The sequence below is a fragment of the Lactuca saligna genome, chromosome 5, assembly GCF_052625555.1.
Source record: "Lactuca saligna cultivar CGN05327 chromosome 5, ASM5262555v1, whole genome shotgun sequence".
Lineage (NCBI taxonomy): Eukaryota > Viridiplantae > Streptophyta > Magnoliopsida > Asterales > Asteraceae > Lactuca > Lactuca saligna.
In genome coordinates this window covers 186,104,335-186,124,529 of record NC_136421.1, presented here as the reverse complement: position 1 = coordinate 186,124,529, position 20,195 = coordinate 186,104,335, and the positions used below count along the sequence as shown (strand labels likewise).

At 29.8% G+C, this 20,195-nt stretch overlaps 1 protein-coding gene across 1 annotated transcript; it reads left to right on the top strand.

Moving 5' to 3' along the window:
* The first annotated feature begins 1,572 nt into the window (after positions 1-1,572).
* On the top strand, positions 1,573-12,930 carry LOC144998210 (wax ester synthase/diacylglycerol acyltransferase 11-like). The gene is made up of 7 exons (XM_078958026.1): positions 1,573-1,865; positions 3,272-3,823; positions 4,098-4,164; positions 10,679-10,794; positions 10,908-11,117; positions 11,249-11,386; positions 12,470-12,930. The coding sequence occupies exons 1-7, from the start codon at positions 1,626-1,628 to the stop codon at positions 12,632-12,634; spliced, it is 1,488 nt and encodes a 495-aa protein (XP_078814152.1). The 5' UTR covers positions 1,573-1,625; the 3' UTR covers positions 12,635-12,930.
* Positions 12,931-20,195: the final 7,265 nt, after the last annotated feature.

The following is a 20,195-nucleotide window of genomic DNA, read 5'->3' as shown; positions in this document are numbered from 1 at the left end:
AAAATCGTTTGAACCGCTTTTGCGTATGTTTAGGAGGTTGTTGTAGATTCTTCCAAATTCGGTGCATTTTAGTCAAATATCTCGCCATTTCGAACTAATTTGATTGGCGTTTCGAGTTTCACTTTCTATTAACTCGTAGAAAATGGCTCGGATTTTTTTCCCAAAAACTTTCGTAAGGCTGACTATCGCCTACAATTGAATCTTCGGAAGCCGCCACCCATGTCTCCGCTAACTTTTCTTCTTCTTCTTTTGTCCATAGAACCCTTTCTTGGGCGATAGTGGGTCGGGCCGGTTTTTTCCCTTTTTTCTTTTTTGGTTGAGGTGGTGGTGAAGGTTGCGTTTCCGCAACAAAATCCGGCGAAAGTGATGGTTCTGAGCTTGGTGGTTGTGAAATTGGAGGTTGTTATTGTGACGATTGTTGTTGGAGTTGTTGGAGTTGTTGAAATTGTTGGTATTGTTGTGAAATTTGTTGTAGGAAAGACCGAAAAAGTTGATATTGTTGTTGGAAAAGTGGTGTTTATTGAATAGGGGAACCGGTTTGAAGTAGATTGAGAAAACCGCTTTGAGGTGACTCCATAGTCGGGAATTGACGAGGTGTTGTATCTAACGCAAAAGCGTTTTCGGGTTTGTGGTTTCTGTAATTTGAAGGGATATTTTGGTTGGGATCCATGTTTTTTAGTTGTGAAGATTTAGTACGTAGATTGTATATAGAGATAGAAAAGAATGGTGTAAAAAATAAGTAGTAAAAATGTTGTATTTATAGGTAAATAAATAGTTTAATTTTTTTAAAGAAACTAAGTGTAACTTTCAAATCGTGAGCTGCAATCCAGTTGGTCATGCGATTCCGTTGTCCCGAACACGAATGGTCACGAAAACGAGCCACCACGAAACAATGCGGTGGTATGCACGTCTGTTGTTCATGGCCAGTTCGACCACGAACCTCCTCGTTATAGGTATACCACTTGACCTAAGTTAGTAGGAATATAGAAATCAAACCTAAAATATAACTTAATTATAAAATAGATACTTGTTACAAATAATTTAATTTAGGTAATCATATCGTATAGATTTTATTTTAGGTATATTAGATAGGACATTAAACATTGATTTTGAAAATACATTCTCAAAAATAAAATTTTATTTTAAGTATATTATAATATCTATCAATTTCGACTTTTACACCTTATTAGTATTCTTTTATATACTATCATTAATTGTCAACCTCGGTCCGTAAATTTATTAAGGCATTCTGGGAAAAATCATAATTGGCTCATAAATATAGTTTTTATATAAGAAAAAGTCACTGAAAAGTCAATAATTATCATAAAATTAGTCAAAAGCAATTTTTTTTTATTAATGCGCTACTAATCTATCAGTAATATGTAACTAGCCCGTTTTTAATACTAATATACATAAAACAAATATGGCCGGGGCCCTTTAAACGACACGGGCATGTGTGGTCGCAAACCCCACAAATGCTCATGACTGACCCTGACCCTGTTTATTGTTTGATAAATGACGGAAATCATAAAGAATGGGGGCCATGGTGGATTTACATAAAAGGAAGTTATTCAGGACCTCAACCTATATTCCCAAATATAGAAAGTTTCAATTTTGTTGCAGCCATGAGTTCCTCACAAGGTCTCAACACTCTTACGCAGATCAAAACAATTCCGGAAGATGGTTCAAGATTTAAAGAACAAGAAGATCAACCTTTGAGCCCTATGGCTAGGTTGTTCCATGAGCCTGGCTCCAATGTGTACATCATATCCATTATGGGGTGCAAAACTAAGATCAACGTTGATGTATTAAAAGAAAATCTTGTTCAATCTCTCCTTCGACATCCTCGATTCTCAAGCCTACAGGTAAACAATGGTCTGATAATTTATCTTATCGTTGTAATATAATTTGACGTTGATTTTAGGTTAGTACACCATTATGCTACTTTGTACTTGAGACATTACAAATGGCAAAAAAAATAAGATAAGTGCTCACGTTCTGAAAGGAACCATATTAACAATAACTTTCATATATTAAGTTGATATGACACTTTTTAAAGCGGTCTTCTGTTTTTGGACTTTAGGTGCAAACCTAATATTAATGTACGATGGTGGTATATATTAAAACTCGGGTCTCTAGGTCTATGAGTTATCTTACCAACACATTAATTTCAAAAGATTTATATGTCCCTAAGACGTGTCTGCTATTTACTTTGCTAATTAAGTTTTATGACACTATAAATGATGTTAACTAATTAATATATTTTTTAGTATTTGCTTTGCACTAATCATAGTTGATATAAAATGGGTGGTCATTATAATGGAATAAAAACAGTCTTGTTTAGCTATTGTGCATGAATGAAATATAAGATTCGTCATAAAATGTAATTCACTCCCATGAAGATTTTCGTTCAAAAGGAAAGAATATTTTTAGTCTATTAAATATGATGAAATGACAAAAAAAATTATATCATATATATATATATATATATATATATATATATATATATATATATATATATATATATATATATATATATATATATATATATGTGTGTGTGTTTTCTCCGTCCCAAAATTATTATCTATAGACAAAAAACACACAGACTAAAAAATTATTAATTACCATTAACTTTTTACAATAAAATATGTCAATTTTATCATTACTTTACATTTAATGTTCCATTAAATACTTGGTTTATTAAGTAATAATAAGAGGATATTTTAGTAAAAATGTTATTTATTTTAGAAGTAGAGTATTATTTTGAAACAAACTAAAAAGAAAAGATAAAATATAATTTTGGATGGAATAAATATAATTTTTCATTGCATCATTTAATTGATTAAAAATAATCTTTAATTCAAATGAAATGACTATTTTTAGTCAATTAAATGATAAAATCAAAAAATTATAATATATATATATATATATATATATATATATATATATATATATATATATATATAATTCCAGAAGATGATGCTTTTATATATAATATAAAAATATTTTTATATTTATATATATTTTATTAATTAGGTGATATAACTTAAGTGTGGAATAAAAATTTATTTTTATTAGCTGACATTTTTGTTGTGTTTAATAACTTGATTAATCTAATACAATACGACGTGAGATATCTAGATAATTCGTGATATATTTCATAAATCAACCAAAACAATGGTTTATTGCATTACTTTGCACATTTAATTCGTTTGTGGCAGTTAATTTTTTTCATTTCTAAATTCTTGCATGCTTATCGATTTTTTTTTAGGTTTTCAACAACGAAACCCAAAGCATTAGGTGGGTTCCGACAAATGTGAACATCGATAACCATGTTATCGTTCCAAAACTTGAGCCAAACATTGCATTTCCAGACAGTTTTGTTGAGGACTATATCTCAAACCTCAGCAAATCTCCCATTGAGAACTCAAAACCTTTATGGGATCTCCATATTCTTGACATTAAGACGACCAACAATGAAGGAACAGGTGTTTTCCGCTTCCACCATTCCCTAGGGGACGGTATTTCTTTGATGACACTTCTTCTTGCTTGTACACGAAAATCATCGGATCCCAATGCCTTGCCTACGCTTCCTTTCAACAAAGACTACAGCTACATAAAATTTAAAGGATTTTGTTCGGTTCTAGAAATGTTGTGGAACTCCTGTGTTGCGCTTGTGATGTTTGTCTTCACCCTGTTGTTTCTTAAAGACACAGAAACCCCATTAAAAGGCAGTCTAGGAGTTGAGAATAGACCAAGGCGTTTTGTGCACAGGAGCGTCAACTTAGCTGACATTAAGGCGGTGAAGAATGTCATGGGCGTGGTACGTTAATATGTTTATAACATGGGATAAATTCAAATGTGTCATCGTATTACATGTCATATTTCTTGTTTAGCACATACAATCACAAGTAAATTAAATAAGTGATAACATGTGACGACATTGGTAAAGAAAGTATATTATCACGTATATGGTTTTACCACATGCAAAACCTTGTTAAAGAAAATAACTTTTTTGTAAAGATCTTCAAGATCATTTGTTTTAAAACGAATTGTGATAATCTACATCTATGTGATCGATGACTTTAATGTTGCAGACAGTCAATGATGTCGTGCTTGGAGTCACTCAGGCAGGATTATCACGTTACTTGAATCGTAGATACAGTAAGTTTTGTTGCATTTTTATCTCAATACATTTCAAATTTCTGATATCAAATTTTGATAAAATATCCATTCGCAATGCAATTCCATCTTCATTTCACCTAACTAGTATCTGGTACCATTAACTAATTAATTTGTCATTTTCATTAGTTCATCTATTTAATTCCAAGTTCCCTTTTTTCCACGCTCACAATGAAAGTTGGTTGATGTGTCCCCCACCTAGGCTCTACTACGGGTGACGTGGGTATATCAAACGATATTGTTTGTTTACATTTTTTCATGGCAACCAACTTTTTAAGTTTTTGAAACAAAAGGTCACGAATTGACGATAAGCTACTTCATTATGTTTCTATTTTCAAAAGAGGCAAAATTAATCATGAATTTACAACGATCTATTTGATTTGTACCATCAACAGAAAATTGAATTTTTTTTTTTTTTAACACCTAGACTTCAATTAAAACAACTAAAAATTAGAATTACATGGTATAATACAATGGGTTTTCAACCCAAGAGTTCCAAATCGAATTCCTACCCTATTTTGCTCTACTCCTAATCCATAAAAATTTGAATTATCTGTTATGTCAAAACTCATTAAAGTATCTATTTATTTTAGGGATAACGTTATTTTTTTCCAACCAGTTTTAATGTAATTAAAGAATATTTTATACATTTTCATTTCTTGAGAGATAACCACTTCTAAAAAAGTGATTTAAATAAATCATCCCACTAATTAATTTGATGGTAAACCTCGATCTACACACTTATATCTTTAAAAAATATTTAGGATCAACAGGATAAATTTGTTGGAAATTGATCACCATATATAACGTGCATATTTGTTATCCAACTTTTCATGAATATATACAAGTTGCACCTTTTTTTTTTTTTATCAAATTTGGCCATAATTTTTATTTTTATTTTCCAATTTCGCTTTCACATATTTTGAAAAGTAGTTTTCTTATTGATTTTATAATTTATTTTCTAAATATATTTTACATATTCATTTTCATGTATATATTTTAAGATTTCTTTCGTTTTACAAATTAGATTTTTTAGAAACTATGTTTTTACATATTGTGTTTATATTTGTTTTTAGGGTGTAAATTTCTAAAAAACAATAATAAGTAAAATTGGCTTTTTATAACCTTTTTTAAAACTTAAAGAAAATCCTATAAAAAACATTGTAGACAAATCATCATAAATGGTACTTATGATTTTTAGAAATATTGAGTTTAGTCGTTAACATTTTCCGGTCTTATGAAAGGTCCATATTGTTTTAATTTCTATAATAGTTGATCTCTCACCCATATGAAATAACTTATTTATTATTTCTATTTTATTTTTCTATTTATAAAAAATTGTCTTATATAAATTAAAAGAAAAAGAAAAAAAGGAAATAAATATCCCCCACACTTCTTCCCCTTCCAACTTCTCTCTCCTAAGCATCTCTCAAATCTATCTATATTCTCTTCTGTAAAATAACCCTAAATCACTCAATCACAAACAATCAATTATCACCCACCGTAAATAGATAAATGTTGTCAACAAAAGTTTGACCAATGCTCACTTTCACCAGACCATTGACGATTATACTCATCGGATTTGCTCCATCGCCACTGGAAAGCTCCTTATCCCTTCATCTTCTCCAGTTTTGGTCCACCTCAACCTCCTTTAATTACCGTTATGCATCATCACTAGTGTTGGGTTTTAGTTCGAAAATAGCTTCATAAACTAGAAAAATATGGCAACGGAAGATTTTAATTTTTGTAATAACATAAATGTTTTATACCTACCAAATATTTTCTTGCAAGTTATAGAAAGATTTAAGAACCAACCATAGAAATGATGAAGAAATAATAGCATTTGTTGTTCTTTGGGTCTTCTTGGGAGGCTTGGAAGTTGATGAAGAATATGGAATATTTGAGACACCAACAATGACTCAACTTGATGCAGATGCTAGTTCATAAACTCTTAAACCCTTAAGTTTTAAGTTCATAACCATTATGAACTTAAAGAGGACATGTAAAAACAAGTAATCTTCAAAGCTCTTAACTTAATTAAGAGAGAACGAGAGAAAGAAGACAATTTTCTCCATTTGCATCTAGTATGAAGAATGAGTGAAAGCCTCATCTTTTATATGCATAAAGTGATTTTATGGACCATAAGTCCTTAACACTTTAAGATAATAATATCTCCTAAAGCCTACTTGTCTCCCTGTGCTTTTAAAACATGGTTTCTTTCCCTTTAAATAATCAAAAACCCATCACTTGCATGCATGCAAGCATGCTCAAGATTTTAATATAAAAAGGAAGTAACACTTGGTAAATTTTATAAACTCTTTTATAAAATATAAACATTAACCTTTTGGTAAAAGGCAAAAAGTCTTTTTAGTCCAAAATGTTGTACATGGCTTAATAAATCATACCATATGATATATTATGTTCCTTGCTAATGAAAATAATTATTTCCATAAAATAAATAATATCCAATTTAATTATAAGAGTTTATTGAATATTTATTAAAATCAACTTCTAATAAATAATCAATTATATCAAGTTGTTGTTAGTGTGACTTATTAATATCATATGTTAATTAGCAATATCACTTTAATATGACTCTTGAGCATACTAGACCTTTAAACTAGATCGTCTTTAGGTTTGCATTTTGGCACCATAAAACGTTGTCTTTGGATATGTACTCCACAACAATGGTTAATAAAAGAGCAAGACCCATCTTTTATCTATGACGAACAAATTTGTAAATGTGTTAAAACTGGATGGAAATTAAAGATGAAGGGTACTTTTACCTCCAATGATTTTCACAAGGGTTAAGGCGATGTTAGGTAGTGGATGGTGATGGTGAAACATCGCCTAGGTTCCTGAACGTTAAATCAACTTATCATATTTTAGCTAGGGTTCTTCTTGTGCTTTGAACATTGCAGCTTCAAGCTCTATTATTGTGATCGGAATAGACTATGTTAATAAAGATTTCAAAGGAACAACTATGTTACCAGAGAAGACGAAGGGGTGGAGGTGATTTGTCGGAGAAAAAGGAACAAATGATTGGATATGTTTGGTCGTGACTGACCATCGATTTGTTACCGTCTATAAGAAGCTTCAGTGATGGGTTTTGTAACGTGCTAATTGCCGGTACTTCATAGAAAATGATGTTAGATGAGGTAGACATCGATTTTGAGTAACATTATCGGAGACAATATTAACAAAAAAATAAGTCGAACTAAGGATGTGAATGCAATTATAAGAGAGATGGGGATGGATGGGGATTGAGTAGGGGTGGTATTTATTTTTTGGTTTTTTAATTGTTGGATAAAAAAGAAAATAGAAAAATAAAATAAAATAGGTAAATAAGTCATTTCTTCTGGCCACAAAGACCGACTATTATAGAAATTAAAACCACAAGGACCAACCATGATTTTGATTAAAACCAAATGGATTTTTTATAAAATCGAAAAAAATTATGGACTAAATTTGATATTTCTGGAAACCACAGGACCATTTATAAAGATTTATCAAGATTGTATTAAAAAGTTATCAGAATTTTTTTTTTAAAAAAAAATTAAGTTCTAAAATACATCTACTCTAATAATGAGATCTTTTTTGTAATCTCATTTATTTAACATATATTATTTTATGGTTATTTTAAATAAATTTTTTTCAATATAAAATTTTATGTATTGTTTTTTAATTAAATTTCACATAATATTATTATATAATAATTATAATAAATATGTATCAATTTCATTAATCAGACATTCATTCTAATTTTAAAATTCATAAACTAGTTTAATATATATAACATAAGTTACTACAAATTATATCAAGTTATAATATGTTAATTTTTATTTAATGTTTTAAAGCTTGTAAACTATTTTAATAATTTAATATAAATACATTTTTTAAATTTGGTTTGTTTTAGACTATCTTATTTGCTTTAAATGGAAACAAACAACAAACTTTAGATATATATGAACTAGAAAAAGATTAAATGTCGTTTTAAAAACCATAATTTTTCATTTGTTATATTTAAAAAATATATTAAATAAACTAACCATTATAAATGAGTTTTCTTTTAAGAAACTAATTATTTTTTGTTTTTTGAAAAATAATCACTTACTCCCGAATGCCCATTCCGAATATGATATTCAAATTTTAGTATTTTTTTATTTTGTTTTTGCCAATATCTTATCTGAAGAAATCTCTCTCCTTACATCCGAAATGTCTATTTATTTCAATTTAATGTCCGATTTCATGCTCTAATATTGTATATAGTTCGCATTTATTTCATTTGTTAAAAAAATAGATTTAAGTAAAAAAAATCTAATTTCAGAACTGTTCATCGGTTTTCGGATTTATTTTTGAAATTTCAGAGTTTTTGATACAACCACTGTTCACTCGTGGGTAGTTGTATTTTGCATTGTCTAAAGTTAAAAGAATAGATATATTAAAAATATTTATTATAGCCAATGATGGTAAACTTAGCAATAAGACATCTAATGTTGACCTAGTTATTTATTCATCATTTCTTTAAAATATATCAATAATTTTTCTTTATTAATACATATTGAAGTACTTACTTATTCATCATTTCACTCGTATTTATTCCCAAATTTACTTTAAAAATATATGTTGTATAAATTGTTTAACTTTTTTTAATCAATCCTTATAATATAAATGGGTCTCACAACTACTATTTAAATAAAATTGTAAAAAAAAGCTAGAGCAATGTATTATAATAATAATAATAATCATAATAATAATTAAGACCAAATTTATAATAAATGTTAATTTTGGCTACATTTATAAAAGCATTATGTACTTAGTCAATTTAATATGCAAGTCACAACTACCGATCAAAAACAACTAATATATAAATAAAACTGTAAGAAAAAGCTAGAGCAATGTATTATAATAATAATAATAATAATAATAACTATAAAGGTTATCCCCGTACGTGGGGGTCAGAAGTTTTCAATGTTGTTTCCGAATAGATAAATATAACAGAGGTAGACGTAGAAAGTGCAAAGATGAAAAGCTCGGGCTTTGCCCCAAACCATTTTTTTCATGTTTTTATGAAAAAAATGTAAAAATTTTGGCTGTAATGATCAGAAGTATCAAAACGGCTAAATAATTAAAAGATCAGTAATTAGCAAATTTTTAGAAAAATGATCAAAGTTGTCAAACCGTTAAAGTTTTGTGGTCAAACTTTAAATATTAAAAGGCTCATAAAAAATGTAAAAATATTGATTACAATGACCAAAAATATCAAAATAGGTAAAGAATGAGGTGCAAAGTACAGGGACCAATTCTACCAAAAAAATAATAACTTTACTATTCTTAGGATTCATATATATATATATATATATATATATATATATATATATATATATATATATATATATATATATATATATAAAAGATCAAATTTATAATAAATGTTAAATTTTGGCTACATGTATTAAAGCATTATGTACTCAGTCAATTTAATATACAAATCACAACAACCAATCAAAAACACTTGCAATAAATGGATAAAAACGCTTTCTACAAATAGATAAATTTTAATGGTATAAAATAGAAAAAATTTCGATAAATTTTTAATATTTTAAGTCAATTTAAGGTTTTTTTTTAATATTTATTTTTTTGAAAAAAAAAATCCCGATTATGTAATTATATACGATAATTTATCATTTTCTGTTGAAAAAAATAAGAATTATTTCGTTAATTTGGACAAAATATAAAATAATCCAAACTTTTTTTTCAAAAAATAAAATTTAAGATTAAACCGTAAGCTAACATAAAACATTAAGATTTTCTTGGAGATTTCCTTATTAAAATATATAAGTTGACAATTTGAATATATTAAAATAATTGGTTTGAAAAAACTAATGTTAACCCTTTTTCTTTAAGGAAATCTTCGGAAAAATACTAATATTTTATGTTAATTTACGAAAAAGTTCCAAACTAGAATTTGTTTATGAAAAAATCCTAATTACCCGTAAAAATGACGATTTGGCCCTATTTTTCCGTTTTACTGGTTTCATTACTTAACCGGTTTTAATAAAGTCTCATTATTTTACCATAATTTACGAATAAGTCCTAAATTATGGTAAAATAATAAGACTTTAATGAAAATAATGGTAAAATAATGAGACTTTAATGTTTCCGGGTAAGTAATGAAACCGGTAAACCAGGAAAATAGGGTCAAATCGTCATTTTTACCGGTTTTTGGGACTTTTCATAAACTAATTTTAGTTTGTAACTTTTTCGTAAATTAGGGTAAAATATTGGGATTTTTCCGGAGATTTCCCTTTTTCCGGAGATTTCCCTTTTACTTTTTGTGAATATTAATATTTGTATTTACTTTGTTATAATTATTTATTTTATAACTTCGACCGATCTTATTGAAATAGTATCTTGTTATCTCATGGCCTTTATTCCAAACTCAAAATGACTAATTTTCTTTAGTGTTTGTATTTAATCTAAACAATTGTTTCAGGTGAAATCAATAATGGTGAGGGGACCGATCATTGTAACAAAACCAACTTCATTCCAAAAAACATTCGCCTTCGTGCCACATTCTTTTTCAACTTAAGAGCAACCACTAGGGTCGATGTGAGTTCATATTTGCTTTCATGTTTGTTCATCTTTTCTCTAAATTGTTAGATTCAAGCATATGTCTTTGATATTATTATAATCAACATTTTTTGTACCTTGTGTGCATCTAGACACTCGTGGAAACAATGAAAACTGGGAAGTTAGGAAGATGGGGCAACAAGATCGGTTATGTGCTTCTCCCGTTTAAAATCGGACTCAAAACTAACCCTTTAGATTATGTAAAAGAAGCCAAAGTAGTCATCGATCGAAAGAAAGCTTCTTTTGAGCCGTTATTCACTTATTTTATTGTTTATTTTGCCCTCAGGTTGTTCGGCATTAAGGTAAATATATTACTTTACAATGAAAAAATAAAAAATCATCGAGTTTCGTTATATTTGTATTGATACAGTTACAAAAGGAAACTCTAGTAATGATTATTTTAGGTTTGATGTTGAATTTGATATTGATGCAGGCTGTGGGGAAGCTAAACCACAAGGTTTTTTCTAACACGACCTTGTGGTTCTCAAATGTACCGGGACCAGAACAAGAAGTCACATTTTATGGACATGATTTGACTTGCCTTGCTCCTAGTTGTTATGGACAACCCAATGTAAGTATACATTTAATGTTAGTGTATTTATATCGGCATAATACGGTTTTATATGTGTTTATATATGTTGTAGTTCATCTTTCTCTATAAAAGTTTTTTTGGGCAATTAATATTGTACTCTATATAAATTCTGCATATACAGTATAGTTATATAACTGTATATATGTATATATATATATATAGAGTCAAGATCAAATAAGAAGAAATTTTTTGGTAGGAAGGTAAGAAGTTTTTTTTCTACATATTTTTTTCGCGAACAAACAAAATGAATCATTAGATGATTCATTTGTAAGATGATTCACAAGAAAAAATTCTCAAAAAAACATCTTGATGATTCATTTATACAATGTTTTTGTTGTTATTCACTAAAATTATCATAAAAATGAATTTTTTCTTAATTTACTTAAAAATGAATCATAAAGATGTTTTTTTGGGAATTTTTTCTTGTGAATCATCTTACAAATGAATCATCTAGTGATTCATTTATTTTGTTCGTCAAAAAAATATATAGAAAAAAAACTTCTTATCTTCCCACAAAAAAAAATTTCTTACCGAATATATATATATATATATATATATATATATATATATATATATATATATATATATATATTACATAATGAAATGACATTATGTTCTTTATGAAAGGTAAATAAAAAAATTGTGTGTATCTAATTAGTACCATCAAATAATAATAATAGTTTGAAATCTTATCCAAACGGCGTATATAAAAATAAAAACTTACTATTTATTTTAGGATATGATAAATGTTTAAATGTCAATAGGTAGATTGGTAATTTTAGTTTGTTATATATAGGTGGAAAAAGTTACAATGCATACTTTCTCCATGCTAATGAAGATAAAAACAATATAATTTCCATTTATATATTTTCAATTTATAATAACCTTTATAAATAATTATTATTTTCTGATATACTGTTAGATGTTTTTCTATAAACTAGTATTTAAGACAACAAATAGTAGAGCATTTATATTAAATTTGACATTTATCTTTTTATCTACCATCGTCAAGTGAAACCTTTAGAAATTTTCAATAGAAAAATCTTAATAATGTTTTTGCAGGCATTGATGATTCACATAGTGAGTTATGTGGACAAACTGTCGTTTGTGATATCAGCAGACGAAGAAACCATACCAGACCCTCAAAGGCTATGTGATGATCTAGAGGAATCTCTTCATCTCATCAAGAGTTCCGCTTTGGCAACAGAGAGTGCTAAGAACAAGTAGAGAATAATGATGTACGTGTCATCACATTTCATCAAAACCAAAAAAAAAAATGTAATTTTAGTATTCTGTTTGTTAATTTAGTGTGATTTTTTAGAAAAGTGTCTGTTGAAAATAATTTAGAACTTTAAGAGTATGGGTAAAATAAAGAAACTCTACCTTGAGTTTAATCACGAGTCTATTACTTGCTCATCAAGTATTACTTGTTTGCCAAGTTTTTGAGTATTTTATTTTACAATAAATAGATGTAATGTCTTCAATTTGTAATAAGAGTTTAAGCATTAACATTAAATTTCCTATATTCCTTCTTTTTTCGGTTTTCTCCTTTTTGTTGCAAGCAAAGTGTTTATCAAGTTTAAACCCAACATTGGTATTAGATTGAATCTGGTGCAATGATAGCAAACAAAAAAGTATCAATTACCCTCCAATATCTAATGTTGCCAAAGACTAGCTACACATCGTGGTCCATAAAGATGAAGATCTACATGGAATCCTAAGAAATGTGGGAGGCCATCGAAACAAAGAACCTCCAAAATCCCATATGTGTGAAGAAAGACAAGATGGAAATGGATGCCATCAACCAAGCTATTCCTAAAGAGGTCTTGTTGAGGTTAGCGGAGAAGCAATCGGAAAAAGAAGCTTGAGACACACTTAAAACTATGTACTTGGGTGCGAATTGAGTCAACACAGCCATAGTTCAAACTCTCAAATTCGAGTTTGAGATTTTGAGCATGAGAACATTAGAGGATGTGGATGATTTTTCTACAAAAATTGGAGGTATTTTGAACAATATTCGAGCTCTTGGTGAAACATTGGAATAAGCATATGTAGTAAAAAAATATTTTTATGTGTCGTACCCTCAAAGTGTGTTCAACTTGCATCTATAATTGAACAATTTGGTGATCTTGATAATATCATCTTTGAAGAGGTTGTAGGAAGATTGAAAGCTCATGAAATTCAAATCAAGGTTCATCAAGAAGCTGAGGTGAGAAAGTTGTTTATTACCCTCCAAGAATGGATAAAAAGGCAAGAAAAACAAAAAGAAGAGCATACTCGTTTCATGTAGGAAAACAATCGCAACAAGATGTAAAACCAACATAGTTGGAGGAAGAGGTCTTGGTGAAAATTATGAAAATCATGGAGGCCAAGGCAACAACCATCAATCTCATGAAGTCACTCGAGGTACAATGGATAATCATGGAAATAGTCACATCAAGTGTTACGGTTGCCAAGAGTTTGGGCACTCTGATGCAGAATGTGAGAACCAACGACGAGAAAGAAAACAAGAAGCTAACTAAGCCTAAGGTCAAATCAATTATTAAAACAACTTCCCTAATTGTAGTAATATGTGATAGTGAGCCCAAAAAAGAAGTGTCTTAAATGAAGAAAAGGTTAACCCATGATTAATAACTATAAATGAAAAGGAGAAAAGTTAATCCAATATGTGGTATGTTGATAATGGGCGAGTAATAACATGATCAGTGACAAGACTAAGTTTCAAGATCTCAACCAAGCAATTCAAGTTTATAGATGGTTTGAAGGCCACAATTGAAGGCAAAGGATCAATCTAGTTTCTTGTAAGAATGGTGAAAATTGACCACGTCATAACAAGTACTGCAAACTGAAGTTATGCAGAAAAATTATTATCTTGGCCCAACTCACACAAAACGTTAATTAGGTCATTATGCATGGACTGTTCTTTTGGATACATGACAAAAGAAACAAGTTGCTAATGGAGGTAAAACATTCCAGAAATCAATTATATAAAATCTTGTAGAGTGATATATATTCTAAATTTGATTTTTGTTTAGGCCAAGAAATTTTCATGTCTACTGATGATAGTAGTGAGAAGTTTGAAAGTTTTGTTGTAACAGCTCATGGTAAATGCAATAAAGGTCTGGATGGTGTGAGCGCGCAACTGTTGAGAAAATTTTAGTTGGTATGTCATCAAGTCAAGATGCAGTTATAAAAACTAGAGTAACACATGTTTATGACTTAATGTCTAGATATGAGAAAGTTACTATGTGACATCCCTTGTTTTTTAAAACAAAAAAAAATATTTACGCTTTCAAAATCATAATATCTTTATTTGTGGAAAATATCAGTATATTAAAGAATTTTGAATACAAATGATTTTTTCAAAATGCTAAAACTCTAAGAATGTCATAATTGATAAACAACATATTGTTGGATTAAGGTGTCTAAGCTTATAACTAAATTACTATATTTTTGTAATTAAAAGTAAAGTCTATTTTTGGTTGCACTCGTGACAAGAAATAGCTAAAAGTTATATTATGAGTGAGAAGTATAATTTATTAGATTATTATATGATTAGTAAACTAACTGGAAATTATGGAAAAATAATTTGTTAATATATGATATGATTAATATATTAATTGGAAATAGATAGTTGATATGTTGATTTATTATGTGGTTAATAAATTAATATGAGATCAGTTGTTAAAAAATTAATTTGTTAATTTATATGATTAACAAATTAATGTAAAATCAATTAGAATTGATTAATTATTAATCAGAATCAATCTGGAATTAATTTGGGATTAAAGATGTAAGGGTGAATTGTAATTATTCAGTAGTCGAACAAAAGAAGAAATTCTAGAACCATCCATGGTATGGATTGTTTTGTAAGGTTATAAGGGTTTCTGGAAGCCTCCTAGCTATATATAAGGAAATGATTTGAACTGTGATTAGATCTATTATTTAATCAATTTAAATCTTGTTTTGTATGCAAGTTACTTAAATTATTAATATGACCCCTTGGCTTGGAAATTTCATTGACTACATTAGGTATAAGCATAGGAACGAAATTTCCTTCATATATTCTCTCTCCTCCTCCACTGCAATAATTACCACCTACACTGACGACATCTATAAGAACGACATGTGTCGGTGGTATAGAGTTTACCATAACTGGCAAACTTTCTTTGACCTGGAACTCTATGCCGATGATATATCGTCTGAATAGGCCAGGTGGGAATGAAAAGTTTTTTTACGGTTGTCTGAAAACTATGCTGACGATAAGTCGTCAGTATAGTCAACGAAATTATAATTTCCAATTTTAAAATAATTCGTGTTTCAGTATATAAAATTGATGTCGTTTCTGTGTAACTTTGCTCGACGACAAGTTGTTAGTAAAGAAAATGTCGATATGTGTGAACTCTATACCGACGGCATGTTGTCGGTATAGGGTTCCTATTTTTTATTATTTTTTTAGTTGTGAGAAAATGATACGACATCATATAACTTAATGCTTATACCGATGACATGTCATCGGTATAGGGTTGTAACCCTAATTCGACTAGTTGTCTCCCACATTTGCAGCCACCGTATATCACCTCTTCTCTTCTCTTCACTATCTAAATCCCACCTACAGACGAGAAATTACACCTCCTCCTTAACCTTAGACAGTCGATATAGGTAAAATTACTTCATAATTTCGATTTTCTCATCTTTTGAGCTTTAATTTTAATTTGGGTGCTTAATGTTCCACCTTTTGCCTTTGTTTTCCGATTAGGATCTCATCGGAGGACCACCGCATACCTCACTCTCCTTTCAACCTCTCTCTGACCATTGACAACAAGTAAGATGTTTGATTTTTTAGCTGTTTTCCTGTGACCACCAATCACCACTGGTGGACCACTGACCACTGTTAAAGCCTACCCCCGACGACCAGCCACCACTGCCCACAGAATAGGTAATGATGTTTGATTATTTTTATGGATATGTGTTTTTTGGTGACCATTGGCCACCACCAGAGTACCACTGTTGAAGCCAACCCGAGAGAAATCCCACTACCACTGCCACAAAACAAGTATTTTTTTCTGTTTTTTTTTGTTGGATAATCTTATGAAATTGTGATATCTTGTATGCCTACTATGATGATTTGTATAACTGTTTGAAATTGATTGTATGAAAATGGTAAAATTTGTTTGGTAATCGTCTAAAAGTGTGGTATAAGTTGTTTGTTTTTGTGTTTAGATGTTTAAAACTAAAATTTGGTATGCGTCTTGATTTTGAGTGCTTCTAGATTTTGATGTTGATATGCTTGCATAAAGTATGATTTTGGTATGATATTACGTGACATCGTCTAATTTTCAGAACCAATTGAAACCTTTCTTTAAGCTTTAAAAATCATTTATTTATATTTGCAAAAAATCCCAGTATAAAAGATTATTTTGATTACAAAGGTTTTGTTTCCAAAACGTTAAACCCTAAGAATGTCATAATCAATACATATACATAAGTTACAATGTAAAGACCTGATAGTCCTCAATACTATTGTAGGCTGTCTCTTAATCACTCAGCATCCTAATCAAGTTCCATTAGCTTAAATCTTGATACTTGGGATGCATATAAACTAAGTGGTATAGTTTGGAAAACATCGTGAGTTGCATAAGGATTGCAATCCCACAATATTATTATGATACTATTCTTAATTATTAGGCCTGCAAAATCAACTATTACCATACAATCCCTATACCAATTTACTCCTATAGATCCTCATTGATTATCAGGGAGAAAATTATCTCTCCTGATGAACAGTTAAAAAGCTTGACTACTCGGCTAGGGGCTTCCTAGGCCGGTATAGTCATAAAGACATATAGGTCATCAGAGTATTTGATGAATATGGTATCCCATTTCATCTATATCCGTGAGTAATGAGCTCACGCTACCAACGTATTCACAAGATTATCTAGAATGATCAATTTTTGTGACCGAATCTTGGAAGTGACAAGATATACCATTACAGTTGTCTAAACATGACCTACCATTGACAGTTATCCAAGGGGTATACTATAACGTACTCCCATATGGAACTACCGTACATCGACACCTGAGAGTGTTATGGAATAGAACTTTACTCTCCGTTCTTAGCGTACACACATTCTCCTAATGAGACTACCCAATGCCAAAATTTAAATGAACTAGGTATCTTCCATAATTCAAAGTTCGTTCCTAGACTAGATTACAGTGCATGCAACCAACTTCTAATAGCAACTCTATTCTTGGGTGACACTAACCTATATATATATATATATATATATATATATATATATATATATATATATATATATATATATATATATATATATTCCTTATAGAGTACTAGGTATTATTATTTGCTTATCTTCTCAACAATTCTACTTTTAATATTAGTATATAGTATTTATCTATTTGTCCTAACATAAAATAGAACGATATATGGTTCACACATGGCATGGTACATATATACATATATATCTTAACATATAATCTAGGTAATAAGCATATAATTCACATTTGAATTCAAATAAATATTTAATACTCTAGTTAATACTTGTATTAAATTATGTTCATGAAAGGGACTATACACTCAGTTGATAAAAATGGGTGACTGATGATTTCGACAGCGATTCTCTTCGCACTTCCAAAGAGACCTAGACATATAAAGCACTATGAAAGACCCTAACTTTCGTATTTCTAAAAGACCCAAACTTTCATATTTCACAATATTGTTACTCCAAAACATGCTACATGCATATTTATAAAACAATATTTTACATTGATAGTTTATTTACATAGACTGGATACAAACCGACTATTAAGATTTTTACAAAGTTTTACATATATTACATACATTCCCAGGAATACAATACAAAAGTTATAATATTATCTATTCTACATCTTCTACCAGTACAAAACTATATTGGATGCTTATCACCTGCAATAGTTTTAAACATTAAGATGGATAAGCGGGTGATGCTTAGTGGGTTCAATAACAGTTATAATATAACATTATGCCATATACATATCAATATGACAGAAGCATAGAGGGACAAGGAACAAGATAGGCAAATGAGTATCATATGACAGACTTTCCATATCAACGAATAATCAGATACAAATATTTGAATTCAATGAGACATAACAATTTCAACACTTGATATACATCAATAAGACTTCAGCCCAAGTGGCGTAGAAAATATGATTTCAGAATATCATTTCATTAGAATACCCAAGCTTTCACCCATGTCTTTGTATTCTACTATGCTAAAGTGATGCTTATGTCATACACTTCATGGCCAAAGACTACATCCCAGTACCCAAGTGATGCTTATGTCATACACTTCGTGGACTAAGGTATAGCTCATTATCATAATAACATGGGAAACACATCGAACATATAACACATAACATATAATCGTCCCTATATTGAAACTCAACGTGACATAACCAAGGATTAAATGATAATTTTGGTAGCACTTCAACTCTAAATATGACTTTTTGTGATAAAACTGGGGATTTTAGTTAAAAACTGGCTTTACTTGAGCAGAGTTTCGGCTTGAAAATATAATTTTCTCGAGAACTTCGGAGCGTCGGGGCTTGCTTTGGGTGTCGGGGTTGATACCGGGGCTTCGGGGGGTCAAAAGTAGGCTAAAAGGATGAAAAAGGGTGAAAGATGTAAGGAAATGTAACATAATTCCAGAGACCCTCGGTCTTTATTTATTGGGGACCAAAGCTGCTTACTACGCTAAGCATAAGTCCTCTGTACGTTGGGCGTACTGCGAGCAGCCATCTACGTGGGGGGTAGCCCTCATACACGGGGCATACATGCGATGAGTTATCCGATCGGAACCCGGGCTCGGACGTGGAACTTCGTGCGAAGAGAGTAGGACGTGGCTGACTACGGGCCGCATATATGCGAAGTATGGTGGGCATACGAAACGAAGTACGTTGGCCGTACCCTTCGGATAAGGCTTCTAATTTTTATTTAGTTTTATTTAAAAACTTCAAAAATTCATATCTTTTGCGTATGAGCTCCATTTTTGATGTTCTTTATATCCACATGTAGGTTAGATTGTACTCTACAACTTTCGTTTAGATTTCGTCGGCTAATTTTGAATTCATTTTTAATATTATATTTTTAACGGGCTGGGACAAGAAAAGTCCGTTAAAAATTCATAACTTCTTCATCCGATGTCCGTTTTCATCTGTCTTTTTACCGTTGTATTACTATTGATGAAACCTTCGATTCTAGTTTAGGTTGCATCGGCTAAAATTCACTCGATCTTTATTTCGAGTTTTTAGCTATCTACTGCTATACCGAAATTTAGGAAAATCATAACTTCCTCATACGAAGTCAGATTTGGACTTTCTTTTGTGAAAGTTCTCGGTTTAATAAATACTACAACTTTCATTTAGATCATATAGGCTAAAAATTAGTTTATAAAAAACTCACGGTTTACATCATTCGGTGTCGTGTCGATTCTGTCATGAAACTTCAAATAGTCATAACTTCTTCGTTATAACTCGGATTTCAATGAGGTTTTTGCCTAAATGTTTCTAACGAGATTCTTTATAACTTTCAATAATAAAATTTTACTGATTTCAAATGTTATATTTTCGTTAAATTTCAATATTAAACTTTTGATTGGAATCTCATAAGACTTTCAATATTTTTTGAGTGATTCTAAACATGGTTTTACTTTATTTCTAGTAAAAACTATATGTTAGAACTCAATAATCAATATCACATAATACTTTATAACATTATTCACTTTTA